This window comes from Cyprinus carpio, chromosome B6, assembly GCF_018340385.1.
Source record: "Cyprinus carpio isolate SPL01 chromosome B6, ASM1834038v1, whole genome shotgun sequence".
NCBI classification, from domain to species: Eukaryota; Metazoa; Chordata; class Actinopteri; order Cypriniformes; family Cyprinidae; genus Cyprinus; species Cyprinus carpio.
This window is the reverse complement of record NC_056602.1, coordinates 643,256-658,438: the sequence shown is the minus strand read 5'-3', so window position 1 is coordinate 658,438 and position 15,183 is coordinate 643,256. Positions and strand designations below refer to the sequence as shown.

General features: G+C 35.9%; 1 protein-coding gene across 1 annotated transcript; it reads right to left on the bottom strand.

Moving 5' to 3' along the window:
* Positions 1–632: 632 nt before the first annotated feature.
* LOC109091909 (cytohesin-4-like) lies at positions 633–10,947 on the bottom strand. The gene is made up of 13 exons (XM_042725273.1): positions 10,792–10,947; positions 9,850–9,923; positions 9,160–9,224; positions 8,361–8,427; positions 7,054–7,172; positions 6,897–6,977; positions 6,705–6,817; positions 5,421–5,569; positions 4,463–4,574; positions 3,621–3,697; positions 3,477–3,548; positions 2,173–2,327; positions 633–1,475 (listed from the first exon to the last, which is right to left on the bottom strand). Exons 1-13 carry the CDS (start codon positions 10,811–10,813, stop codon positions 1,391–1,393), a joined length of 1,191 nt encoding a protein of 396 aa, XP_042581207.1. The 5' UTR covers positions 10,814–10,947; the 3' UTR covers positions 633–1,390.
* Between the last annotated feature and the right edge of the window lie 4,236 nt (positions 10,948–15,183).

Here is a 15,183-nt window from a genome sequence, read left to right as displayed (position 1 = left end):
TCACATGATCTTCAGAAATCATTCTAATATGATGATTTACTGCTCAAGAAACATTTCTGATTATTATCAATGTTGAGAACAGTTGTGCTGCTCAATATTTTTGTGGAAACCGTGATACATTTTATTTTTCAGGATTCACAGATGAATAGAAATTTCAGAAGAACAGCATTTATTTGAAATGGAAATCTGTTTAAACATAATAAATGTCTTTACTGTCACTTTTGATAGGTTTAATGCGTCCTTGATGAATAAAAGTGTTAATTTCTTCATTTCTTAAAAAAAAAGTGTGTGTGGGTGTGTGCGTGAGTGTGTGTGTGTGTGCGTGTGCGTGCGTGTGCGTGTGCGTGTGCGTGCGTGTGCGTGTGCGTGTGCGTGAGTGTGTGTGTGTGTGTGTGTGTGTGCGTGTGCGTGCGTGCGTCTATGTGTGTGTGTGCGTGCGTGTGTGTGCGTGTGCGTGTGTGTGCGTGTGCGTGTCTGTGTGTGCGTGTTAAAAGCGAGAAAGAAATATATCTACCTCCTTCAACAAACAAAACAAACAAAAGTCAGGTTTTGTAACGAGTCCCTGATGGCACTAATGTGTGTTTCTGCTCAAACTGTAGAGACAGCTCATTAACAACAATCATCACAGCACATTTAGTCTCAAATAACTTTAATTAAATAATCTATACTATCTGTACAATTCATCACATATAATCTTTAACACTGTATGATCTATAATATTTACAAAAGTATTTTGGATTAAAAAAAAAAAAAAAAAAAAAACATTTGCTACAAAGAAATCAAAGTCACTGAGTTTGTCCTGAATGTGTTTAAGACATCACTGCCACTTTCTGGACTGGATTCAGTCGCATGTTAAACATGAACACAATCTCAGTGTCTCTTCATGAGGTCAAATGAACATTCACTTCCAAAAAAGACACCAGTAAGCTCACATGTGTCTTTCTAGAGTTTCAGAAAACATCCCAATGATGTCTCCTCAAATGATGTCTTGCTGGAAGAGAACTAGTGACTCATTTGGCCCTGTTTTACTTTTGTTGATGAATTTCAGGAGCAACATCTGAGACCAAGTTGATACTTCGTACATTTCCTGAGCTAGAGAGAGAAACCTCTGAGGAACGACATTAAAATCAACAGGCAGTGAAAAGATTCTTAGATCGCAATAATGTCTCAAATGATCTCGATATGAACTTAACATTCTCTTCAAATGATCAGAGCTGCTTCACATTCATTTCATTGGTTCATACTCACAACTATTGACTCACTTGAATCAGTAGCCTATGTCTAAGGACTTTCAGGAGAAACATCTGAGACAGAGCTGATCTCCTGAGCTTTAATAAATAAGCAGTGCTCTCTTACAGTTCTGTCCGTTTGTGATTGTAGTTCAGTTGTTTCATAATTTCTCTTCCACTTTGTTGATGACTTTCTTTTTGCGGGTGGACACTAGATCATAGAAGGGGTCTTTAGTGATGCTGGCCCTGTGGAGACACAACACACGTGTGTTCAGACGAGTCATATGTGTTCAGATGAGTCACGTGTGTTCAGTCAAATCATGTGTTCAGATGAGTTGAGTGTTTCAGACGAGTCACGTGAGTTCAAACAAGTCATATGTGTTCAGATGAGTCCAGTGTGTTCAAAGGAGTCATATGTGTTCAGACGAGTCACGTGTGTTCAAATGAGGCATGTGTGTTCAGATGAGTTGTGTGTGTTCAGACGAGTCACGTGTGTTCAAACAAGTCATATGTGTTCAGATGAGTCAAGTGTGTTCAAATGAGTCATATGTGTTCAGATGAGTTGTGTGTGTTCAGATGAGTCAAGTGTGTTCAAAAAAGTCATATGTGTTCAGATGAGTCGAGTGTGTTCAGATGAGTCGAGTGTGTTCAGAAGTCAATCGTGTTCTAATGAGGCATGTGTGTTCAGATGAGTCATATGTGTTCAAAGGAGTCATATGTGTTCAGACGAGTCACGTGTGTTCAAATGAGGCATGTGTGTTCAGATGAGTCATATGTGTTCAGATGAGTTGTGTGTGTTCAGATGAGGCATGTGTGTTCAGATGAGTCATATGTGTTCAGAGGAGTCAAGTGTGTTCAAACGAGTCATATGTGTTCAGATGAGTCGTGTGTTCAGATGAGTCACGTATGTTCGACTGCACCGGTGAGATGCATGTGTTCGTACCTGATGGACTCGATCCAGTCGTCTCTCTCCTCGGCTGAAGCGGCACAGATGGTGTACGACTGATGCTTCCCTTCCACCACACGTCCATCCGTCTCTGTCTTACACGCCTTGATCTTCTGACCCTGGCTGTTGGGGTTATACAGCTCCAAACAATACTACACACAGGTCAAAGGTCACAGGTTAACCTTCACTAGTAAAACCACTCACTGACCAAATCAAAGAAACACAGGCTCTGTTCAAACTGCCTCCCTCTCCAATACAGTCTAAATTAAAACACACACTACTAGCTCAAATAGTCAACTTTTAATTAGACCGAAATATTTTATCAGGATTTGTATTTTAGTATTGATACTGTGATAGATGACAATGTTCATTATATCATGTTGTATTTAGGGTCACTCTTTTCATGTTACATAAATATATTCCACACTCAGTTTATTTATTTTTAACTACTTTTCATGCGGTTTATATTTATTTATTGCAACATGTATTCAGTGATTTCTTCATTGTATTTCATTTCATATTTCACAAGTTTTTTTTTTTTCTTTAAAATCATTAAAATCAGAAGCTGCATCTGTTAATATTATTTCATGGCCATTATATGCCGTGAACTAACAATCAACAGTGCTATTTCTATTAACTAATGTTAACAAAGATTAATAAATGCTGTAAATGCAATGCAATATAAACTAACATTAACTAATCGGGACATATGTGTCCCTGCAGCACAGAAGCAGTCATCAGTATCACAGGTATATTTGTAGCAATAGACAACAATACATTGTATGGGTCAAAATTATACATTTCTCTTTTATGACAAAAATCATTAGGATATTAAGTAAAGATCATTTTCCATGAATATTTTTTGTAAATTTCCTACCGTAAATATATCAAAACTTAATTTTTGATTAGTAATATGCATTGCTAAGAACTTCATTTGAACAACTTTAAAGATGATTTTCTCAATATTTAGATTTTTTTGCTCCCTCAAATTCCAGATTTTCAAATAGTTGTATCTCAGACAAATATTGTCCTCCTAACAAACCACACATCAATGGAGAGATAATTTATTCAGCTTTCAGATGATGCATAAATCTCAGTTTCACAAAATTGACCCTTATGACTGGTTTTGTGGTCCAAGGTCACATATTGTAAAGTGTTACTTCTCTAGTTTTAGCTGCCTAATTGAATATATTAAATCCTTCTCCTTTAGCAGCCGGCCAAACTGCAGTGTAATGTTTCTGTCCAGCTGTCCAAGCAGCTTTCTCATTGAGGCTGTAAGCCGCTCTGAGTGAGGTTCTCACCGGTTTGCGTGGAAACATGACTTCCCTCACACACAGATTCTCCAGAGGAATGATGCCACGCGGCTCTTTGTCCTGAACACAAACACACGATCACTCCTGATCTACACACCTTCATGCATTCAGAGAGACGGCTGCTGCTCTTACCGTGGTAAATTCAAAATAATACAGGCAGTTATCGGTCAGGATGAACCAGCGTCTCTTCCACGTCTTCACACGGCCACCTGCCCACAGATAATATAAACATATATCACTGTCAGATGACCGTATTCTTACAGTCTGAGCACGTCAATTAGTGTGACAGGATTCAGTTTAACAGGTTTACAGAAGTGGAAAATATTCCATATTCCATATTTATAGATAAGAAAATATGTACGAACAACCTGCCCAACTCCTTATCCATCTTCAAGAATCGGCTAAAACACATCTCTTCTATCTTTATTTGACCCTCTAACTCTAGCACTCTCTATTCTAATTCTATTCTTAAAAAAAAAAAAAAAACTTGTCCCTTTTAGACTTGCACTCTAATCATTTACTAACTGCTTGTTTTCTTTAAAATAAAAAAATACAAATGAAAAAAACGAACACTAGCTTCTCTAATCTTTTTGCATTCTATCTATTTGTTTTCTTTTTATTTATTATACAAACAACAAAAGCAAAAAAAGGCCTCTAACACTAGCTTGATCTATTCTTTTTCTATTCTGTCTGTTTTCTTTTTTAATTATTATATATGTGTACTGTGTAAGGCTAACTGAGACTGGTTATAGCACCTGCGTATCATTGCTCTCTTCTTGGTTTTGATTGCTTCTGCCGTCCTCATTTAACCTCAAGTCACTTTGGATAAAAGCATCTGCTAAATGACTAAATGTAAATATAATTAATATATTTTTATAGACTTGACTGTTCATGTCATCAGCAGTGAATTCTCTGAGTTGAATCTTTATAATATCTCATGCATCTGGTCTCTTCGGAGCTGGGTTTTGTTTTACCCAGTTTGAGCAGCCAGCCCTCTCGCTCCGGGTTGAAGAAGGTGTGCGTCAGATCGTTCCCATCATCCTCTGGGATTTTGAAGGGTTCGTTGCGTATGCTGTTATACAGATTCTGTTGATGCAAAAAAAAAAAAACACACATTTTCACCAAAACACATCAAAACCATGACCTTTCTGTTACTTCTGCTTATTTATGTAAATATACACCCCCTCTGATGAATAATAAACACCAGGGTGACATTTGTGCTCATTCTCACAAGACATCGACTCAACATGCAGCCTCAGTGTGGCGGGGTTTTTTTTTTTTTTTTTGTGCTTTCTAAAAAAAATTATGCTTTTAAATGTATGCATCATCTTTCATGGAGATTCATACATTTATTCAATAAATGCAATCTGAATAGTAAGACTGATACCAATCAAATACAATGAATATCAACAAAATCCAGCTTTGCACTGCAGACGTGGCAAAGAAACTGCATTTAAAGCAGGGTTTAGATGTATTTACATAAAGTGCTTAATGCAACTCAGACATGCAATGAATGCATTTACGCTGCAGTTACAATGGCAAAAATAATGTTAGAAGATTAATGTGTTAAATATAAAATATACTTAAAATAGAACTCTGAGATGATACCTCAAATATGAAACCAAACCCAATAGTAGGTTGCGACAAATCATTACTTCACTCATTCGACTGATTCATTTAAAATGTCTGATTCATTCAGGAATGTGTTGATCGGAGATGCAGTGATTGGAGAAATACAGCAAAACAGTCCAAACTGTGTCTAAAAGGTGCATGACTTAATACAGACTTGAACATAACATTAGCATTTATTTATTTATTATGATACCATTGTATAAAGTATAACACTGTGATTGTAAAAGGCGTGGCAAACGAGCATCCGGCTCAAGCCTGCATCATGTGACCAGCGAGGGCTGATTGTGATTGGCTGCTCACCGTCAGAAGGTCGCCGGGCAGATCTTGACCGTTGTTAATGCCGCGGTTCATGCTGATGAATCTCTCGAGCGAGGTCTTGTCCTTCACGTTGGGATTGTGCAGACTCGTGTTCAACATGATGATGGCGAACGACAGGATGTAACACGTATCTAACGATCACACACAACACAAACGCTTTCAACAACTCCAGCTCAGACTGATCACACAACCCCATGACATTTGACCATTATGAGATTATCAGCATCTGCTTGATTAATTCATTGATTTACTTATACATAAGCAGTTTATTATTATTATTAGTTAATTTAATGTCAAATTATTTGTCATTCATTAAAAAAATTCATAATATTTGCATAAAAATATCCATTTGAATAACACAGTATTAACATAAACTAATCAACTTAATGTGATGCATACTGTATTTGTCATTTTATTAAATATTTGCATTCAATAGATTTTATTTACATAATTATATATTGACTGCATTTATTCAAATCGCTTAGAAGCAGAATAACCCATATGGCAAAATATATAATTTTGTGACCAAAAGCTATTTTAAATATATGCCAAATATATGTTGTAATCAGTGAAGCTCTATGAAATATATTTTTGAAATAGAAAATATATTTAGTTTCAACTGTCATTTACCAAAATATATCGGCAAGAAAATACAGACAACATTTAGGCCAAATGTGGATGGGATAGGCAAAATATCTAAATTAATAATGATTTAATTATATATATATATATATAGTTCTTTTTTTAATATTGTATATATATAAAGTATGTTCTTTGCACAATTTTATTAAATATGTTAAATTCATCCATATTATAGACAATAGAGTTATTCCTCAAATGTGACAAATGTGAATGTATTTTCTTGGATCTAAATATATTGCAAAAATTAATTTTAAAGTGTTTTTTTTATATATATATTTATATTTTTTTTTAAATATGTTTTTCAAAAATGGGCAAAAACGATAGAATATATTTACGCAAATATATTTTGAAGCATATTTAAGCAAATATATATTTTGGTAATTTTTTGTTTATTTTTATATATATTTGAAAATGATGTTTTTGCTATATGGGAAATCTGTTAATGTGTGATTGACAAAAATGCATGACTTTTTTTTAATTTATTTACTTCTGTTCAGATTGTGGAAGTACGTGGAAATTGTATATGCAATTCAAATACGTAAATCTGAAATGTAGACCTAAATATTTGTTGAATGTATTAGCTGTTTGTCAGTCTTTAGATATTAAGGCGTGAGTGAGTTTGACCTGTGGACTGGAAGACGCTGGCGTTGCAGTTACAGTAGCGTGTGGCGAAGGCCTCCATCATGCGGTCGATCTTCTGAGCTTCACCCGGCAGACGGAAACTCCACAAGAACTGCCTGAGGAAAGAACGAGATGAATAGAAATGAGACGAGTTCAGCGGCCCGTCTCTGGATGAAGAAGAGCTGGTGTTCTCACCGTAACGCCTGGACCAGGTTAAGATCTGAAAACTCGTGCAGCTCCACGAACGCTTTGAGAATCTGCAGGTGCATGTCCTCCCTGAAACACCAGACATGATCAGATCCACATTCACACACACACACACACATCTGACGGTCAACAGTTCACATGTCACCTCTCTCCCAGGAAGTCTCCGATGGCGGTCTTATTCAGTCCTTCCTCTTTATACAGAAACTCAGCCACTCGCTCTGGTTTCCAATCCAGAAGCTCATTATCCACCAGATACTTGATTCCCTGAAACACAGAGCGGTTTGAGCCGTTCAGTGACCGAGATAAAACAAAGAAGAGACACTCGTGTGTGTGTTTATCAGCTCCGTCCACACCAGTTCCTCCACAGTTCAACATCTGTTTTTAGAGATTTTCCTTCAAACCCACACTTCCCTTTTCAGCAGAATGACTAAAGAAAGACTAAAACCCTCAATGCAAGATTAGATAAACTATTACTCTGGTTGAGCTTTGGTCACCAACAATATTATATTATATTATATAAAAAAAATAAAATAAGAAATTAGTACTTTTATTCATCAAGGATGCATTAAATGGATCAAGAGTGACATTTATAATGTTACAGTAGATTTCTGTTTCAAATAAATGCTGTTCTTTTGAACTTTCTATTCATCTGTGAATCCTGAAAAATAAAATGTATCACAGTTTCCACAAAAATATTGTGCAGCACAACTGTTTCCAACATTGATAATAATCAGAAATGTTTCTTGAGCAGCAAATCATCATATTAGAATGATTTCTGAAGATCATGTGACACTGAAGACTGTAGTAATGATGCTCTAAATACAGCTGCGCATCACAGAAATAAATTACAGTTTAACAGATATTCACACAGAAAACAGTTATTTTAAATTGCAATAATATTTCACATTTTGACTGTTTTAACTGAATTTTTGAGCAGAAGAGTCTTACTGACCCCAAAGGTTTGAACACTAGTGTATGTGTGTTTGTTGTCTGTAGTTAAGATAGATTTGTTAAGTGTGTTTGTGGTGGTAACACTCTTGTCTCTGAACCTAACAGAGATCAAACATCAAACACTGACATGTCTCTCTCTCTCTCTCTTTCTCTCTCTCTCTCTCGCTCGGTCGTCTCTTCTCTTCAAGTCTGCAGCAGCTCATGGTGGTCTTGCTCTTTAACATGCAGCAGCAAAACCACATAGATTCAGAACGAGAAAACCCAAAAGTATTTCAGGTGTTGACCTGAGGGTGTTTAGATCCTCCACATCACTCCGTCTGTCACGCTCTCATTCACACACACACACACACAGGCTGAACGTCTCAGACGTGTCTCTCTGTTTTTAGATCTAAGGCTGATTGTAAAGTCAGATGAATGTGTAGAGGTCGTGAGAGAGAGGACAGATGTTCCACTCAATATCTCACGCTGGAAACATCGTCATCGTCATCCTCCAGATCTCACCTTTTTAGGATCCATGTTGAATTTCTTCTTGCCGCTACAGAAGCGTTTCTCCCTCTCCAGCGTCTTACTGTGAAAAAGTCACACAAAAAACAACTTCACAACCACAACATCTAACAGACTTGTACAGCACTCTGGTCGGCCTGTGGCTGTTTTTAAATGTGCTTTATAAATAAACTGAACTACAACTTGAACGTTTCAACCAACCTGTTAACTCAAATAGAGCTGAAATAATATATAAATATTAGATGAAAACTGGAAATGTTACCATGATTGCTAACTGAAATAATAAAATAAAAAAAAAATTAACTGGAAAAATTGGAAATAAAACTAAAATTGTATCTAAAAATCAAATAAAACATAAATAACCCTAAATAGTAATATTAAAAAAAAATAATAATAAAGCTTATAAAAAAAAACTACATTATGTCATTTTAAATAAAATGACAAAAGCATTTAACAAAATGACTAATTATGTAACTAAAATAAATAATTGAAATTGAAATATAGAAATAAAACTCAAAATAGGAATAAAAACTAAAGTAGTATTATAAATAATAATAAAATAATAGTAAAATAAGACTGGTTTGAACTGTTAAATCAGTAAGTGATGACGAGATGAAGGCAGTCAGTGTTGAGTTAGTTAGTTAGTTAGTTAGTTAGTTAGTTAGTTAGCTAGTATTGTTGGTTAGTTAGTGAATGATGTTGACTGTGTTCTCTGTGGTTCCTCTGCTTCTGAATTCAGTGTCCAGATGTTCGCCGTGAAGAGACAAACGCGCTGAACATTCATACATTCACTCACTTGTCTTCTGCTGATTTGAAATCCTGGATATCTGCCATGACGTTTTCAATCTGGTTCTTTAGTTTCTGTAAAAAAAAAAAAACATTTTAAAGATTCAGAACCGATGATTAACTCAAACCTCGTCGTGTGTAAGCAACACTATTCAGATTTCTAAAGCTCAAGACATGCTTTTCTGTTATACACATAGCAATATTTGTGACTTCACTGTGAGATTTTTGAAACCCAGGTAACACATTTAGGTAATAAAAACATTGTGGAAACATTGTTTGAATGTCTGTTTTGACCAGTTTTCTTGTCATGATTAGAATGCAATTTAAACCTTAAAAAACTGTTCAAGAAATGTCCATCAAATACAAATAACATCAAAAGGACATTTTATTTTTTGAAGTGTGTGTGTGTGTGTGTGTGTGTGTGTGTGTGTGTGTGTGTGTGTGTGTGTGTGTGTGTGTGTCTGTGTGTCTGTTTGTATCTGTGTGTGTGTGTGTGTGTGTGTGTGTGTGTGTGTGTGTGTGTGTGTGTGTGAGTGTGTGTGTGTGTGTCTGTGTTTCTCTGTGTGCGTGCGTGTCTGTGTGTGTGTGTGTGAGTGTGTCTGTGTCTGTGTCTGTGTCTGTGTCTGTGTGTGTGTGTGTGTGTGTGTGTGTGTGTGTGTGTGTGTGTGTGTGTGTGAAGCAGCAGCTGATGTTGGTTTACCTCAATGTCCTCCAGCAGGATCTGCTTGTGCATCTTCAGCCGTTCGATCTCCATCTGCTCCTCCGCCGTCAAATCTGAGAAAACCAGACGAGACACAGTCAATCACACGAGTGAACGTTTGATCAAACATCAGCGTGTCTCTGCAGATTCACATCCAGCTCTATATAAACATGAGCTCATCCAGCAGTGGGTTCACACTCGACATAACAACATCAAAACAAAAATGAAAACAGATTATTGACCAGATCAGAATCGTCTGGAACAATGAGCTTCACACATCACGAGCACAGAGTCCTGTTCTGCTTTATGAAACAGGAAATCTGTTGTCATTGTGGGCCACCGGATCCTGCGAGAGGGGCCTCTGAACATGTGTGTGTGTGTGTGTGTGTGTGTGTGTGTGTGTGTGTGTGTGTGTGTGTTTCACTTCAGATATGAGCATCCTAACACACCACAGCGACCAGAGGACAGAAATAAGAGCTGATCTACAAGTAGTCATAACAGCAGATATAAAAATAAAGAAGTATTTGACACCGGATCATCTGATGATGATAATATTTCAGCAGTGTTACAGGAGTGGAAGTGATCCTGGACTACAGATATACATTTCTGTATAAGATCCATCAGCACCAAACAGACATCATACTGCACTTCAACAGAACTCAAAAAGACATTTGCATTATTAAAAAAAATAATAATTGATATAAGAATAGTTATTGTTTTAGTACTTTACAGTTACAGTAAAGAGTAACCTGTTTTTAAATAAACTTTAATCATCTATAACCTGCATTAAAACTGTCTTTCTGCTTATTGGTGCTTTGATAAAAAATGCAAATCAAAAAAACATTACCAATGAACAATAAATTAAAGAAATAAATGGAAATACAGACACTGATAGAAGACAGAGAGCTGTCTGTCAGTAGTTAAAGTTAAATGCTGTCTTACCTGTGTGATAGCTCTCAGTCATGGTGACTTGTATGCAGTATACTGTATGTAATGCTGATCTGCTGTGAGTTTGGACTCAGATGTTCTTCATGTTTGTTGTAGATGGTGTGAGTTCCTCTATCAGCCGCTGCCCTGCCCTGCAAATTCTGTTTCACACCAGAAGTGAAGCGTTTCCGCAGGAGGAGCAGCGCAGGACCTCACACACACACACATGCACACACACTCACACACTATTAGAGATGATGAGAGGACTTCAGCTGATCTGATGATGCCATCTGCTGGTGATGGACACAGTGAAAACACACATTACACACTGATTACTGACCAATAACTGATAAACTGATGAACCTCATAAAGATCTTCAGATTACATAGTTCTTCAGAAAAGCATCTGTCAATCACACTGACCACCTATCAACTTTTTGAAATAGTTGCATGTAAGACCCTCAGAAATCATAGTCATTGTTGGAAAGGGTTCAAATACGTAAAAATGCTGGAAAACCAAAGAATCTGTGGGACCTGAAGGATTTTTCTGAAGAACAGCGGGAAGATAAACTTTTCAGGACAAACAAGGGACTCATGAACAACTATCACAAGAAAAAAATTAAATAAAAAACAGCTGTGGATCATTCAGGTAACAAGACAGTATTAAGAATAAAGGGGATGTAAACTTTTGAATGTGGTCTTTTTTTAAAATTCATCTATTATTTTCTCTTGTGGTCTTTTATGTGAAATATCTTATTCAGGTCAGTACTAAATAAATAAACTTGCATTTTGTTTGACCTCTCTTAATTTGGTAAAATAATTAACATTTTAGGTGTAATGTATATATTTTTTTATCTCTCTGATACTGTCAATTTCAGTTCATCTTTATCATTTTGTTTGTTTTGCTTTTTATATTAAAAAAATGATATGCAAACAATTTTAAAAAAAGAAAGAAAGAAAGAAAAATCATCTCCATTCTTTGTCATTTCTACAGTTTGGTGGACCTTTGACTGAGCAGATATAAAGTGAAAAATGTTCAAATACAGTGCTATTTCAGTCTTATCAGAGGTGCTGGAGCTCAGGCCTCAAACTATAACAATAACCCAATAATCCTGAGCAAATATTTCAGTCTGTTACAGGACATTTCTACACTGCAGTGTGTAACCGGGTGGACTTTTAAACCACTGAAGCCCATTACTGGCTATCAGAGGATTTAACAAGAACTTTAATAGATATATGACATTTTCAGTTCCACTATAAACTGACTCAACAGGGTGGACATGAGTTGAGTTTTACACTAACTGATAAGATTTCTAAAAAATGAGGAAAAGTGAGAAGTTTATGACTAATACTTCATACTATATTCTTGGATTCACATTCACTCAAAGGAAATGATGTCACTTCTAGCAGGTCATGTGATTTACGGCACATGCTTAAGATTTTAAAGATCAAGTGGCACCAATGTAACAGGGTGGTCATAAACTTATTTAATCGTTTACACTTTACAAAAACATGCATCACAATAAATGGTATATTATGTCAAACAGAATAAGTACATGTATATACTAACACTCCAAAATGCTAATTTAAAAAATATACATGTAACCTTTTTTTTTTTCAAAGTTAAGTGGACAAAACACAATTGAGAATTTATTTGTGAAATGGGATTTCTTTTTCAGTGTAGGTGCAAAGAAGCTTTGAAGATGTTTTAATCTTTTAAATATCACACACATCTATATTTTTTTATATTTTAAAACAAAATTTCAGCTGAAAAAAAAAAATCCAGTGGCTTGAACCGTTGGAAACATCAGAGCGCCTGTACAGTGAACGCATGTTCATAATGCATGCTCTTTGTGGTAGAAACATCAATATTTCAATATCTCAAAGCAAACAGTTTCTGTGAAATGCATGAGATACTTTAAAAAACACCAGACGGTGAAGAATCTGCATTCACTACAAACAACGACGGCTCACCCAGAAAGAACATTCCATCACTGTTTTAAAGATGTTTCAAACCTGAATAAGTTTCTTTCTTCTGCTGAATATGAACAATATTTAGAAGAATGTTAATAAGCACAGTTGTCTAGTATGGGGGAAAATACTATGGAAGTCTATGGCTACTGTAAACTGTTTGCATATTAACATTCTTCAAAATATCTTCTTTTATCATACAGGTTTGGAACAACTTGAGGATGTGTAAACAATCACAGAATGTTCATTTTTGGATGAACTATCCTTTAATGTTGCTGAAAAACCCTATAGCATGTATTTCATCCTCTCTCGTGATCATCTTTCATATACAGTGATGTGACACATGATGAAGATGAGCAGTGCATGTCAGGTTGAATAGTTTATTAAGTGGTGTGACACTAATCAGCCCAAACAAACAAGTCTTGAGAGCTCGTCTCCTCACGGCGTTGCCATGGCAATGGCTCACACATGCAAATGTGTTCCGATTAAAAAAGTAAATAACAAAGAGCATCTTCAGATTCATTAGAAGATGTATTTCGAGTTGAAAGTGAAGATAAAAGAGTGCTTGAAAACGTCTTGCGCAGTATTTGTGTTCTACAGTACTTCTTTTAATGCAAAGCCTGGAGAGAGGCATCAGCAGAGCTGTCTTCTCAAATCAGGTCAATTCGTGTTTCATTTCAGTTTCTGGGTTAAAACCATATAAACACACTGTTTATCTTACATTTGAGACTGTCGAAAAGCTCCATACCCTCATATTTGAGTAGATTTGTCTTACAATATAGTTTCACGGTGTGTTATCGCATTCATGTGTATTTCATAATTTCAGATTCTCAGTTCTGATCTATTCTTGACCTGTTATTGAGATGGATCTTCAGACCAGTAGTAGTGATAGAAGCTCATTGTCACTAAAAATCAATGGCACTATGCATTAATTTCTTTTCATTAAAGTCCCTATGAATTATTTTGCACACACAGATATTCTACGTGGAATGGGCTTGTTAAATTTAAAATGAAACACAACACACACACACACACACACACACACACACACACACAATAGAAAATGTTAGGAATCAGTTTATTTTAAATCCCAGTAACACTTTACTGATAAATCCTTGCGTAGTAAAGAAGATCTGAGAAACAATTTCAATGCACGGTATTTCAGCAGTCACGTTGTGTTCCCCATATTTTCTGTCCTTTGTTTAGAATCAGACATAATAATGCTGAATCGTTAAGAGTCTAATCATATCCATTAGTGTAACGGTCTGACCGAATCGGTCTGTGGTTCTTACCCCGTAAAACAATAATGCAATAATTAAAGAACACAGAGCAGAACACAAAACAAGCACTGAATGAAAAAATAAGTACATACAATATTCAAAACAAACCGGCAAAAACCTTGTTTGTCAGTAATGAAGAAGGTGAGTTGAACACCTGCAGCTTGTGAATGACTCACTGCAGGTGAAGACATTTTCATGACTGAAAGAGAATCGAAACGTTGGTTACATATGTAACCTTGGTTCTTTGACTGGCAGAAGAGTGCCGGAGGGCAGAATATCTCCCTGTCCTCCTCCTTGTCAAGAACCTAATATAAAAGCTGTCACCTAGTGACCTTAATGACTTATCTGTCTATAAATACCTCCACTTCCTCAGAGTCTTCTCGTTGACCGGAATGACCAGAGGCTCTTGTGGTATGCAGTTCCCTTCACAACATAACTCTATAGTTACCAATAAGGACAATCTGACTCTGTACAGAAGTGAAAACCACTATGACTCAAGACTTGCAAAATAAAGAAAATCATATAAGCATATGAGATTATTAATTTATTAAATATTATTTATTTATTATTAATTCAAATTCTCAGTTTCAAAGTGATATCAGATGACGTCCTTTCATATGCACGCTCTATCTCCCAGTACTGCTGTTGAGCAACCGTTTGGAGCAGAAACAACATGCTGCTGCATTTTGGACTAACTCTTAGCGTTGAAGAGATGACTGATCCAAACCAACAAATAAAGAGTTACAGTAGTTTAATCTAGAAGCTATAAAAGCATGAATTATTCTTTCAAACTCCTTATGCGGTAGGTAGGGCTTAGCCAACAGTCTCAGTTGAAAGAAACTGTTTTTTACAACAGAACTAATCTGTTTTTCAAATTTTAAAAAGCACTGTCAAAAATCACACCGAGATTCTTGGTAAATGGACGAACATACAAATCTAAATTACCAAGTGCATCTACACAATCCCCAGGATGAACAAACACAACAATCTCAGTCTTATTTTCATTAAGAATAAGAAAAATCTTATCCAGCCATAATTAAAAAATTTCTCAGGTTATTAAGTAATGACAGAAATGAAACATTGTCATTTGTTTTGACAGGCAAATAAAAATATACCCCAGTACAAAGAAAACAACATAGGGCCCAATATTGACCCTT

Excerpts from the sequence above, each read along its gene's own strand:
- LOC109091909 (XM_042725273.1), bottom strand. The coding sequence starts at position 10,813 with ATGACTGAGAGCTATCACACAG. Across the intron at positions 3,698-4,462 it reads GGGCTGGCTGCTCAAACTGG|GTGGCCGTGTGAAGACGTGG; the intron begins GTAAAACAAAAC and ends ATCTGTGGGCAG. Across the intron at positions 1,476-2,172 it reads GACTGGATCGAGTCCATCAG|GGCCAGCATCACTAAAGACC; the intron begins GTACGAACACAT and ends GTGTCTCCACAG.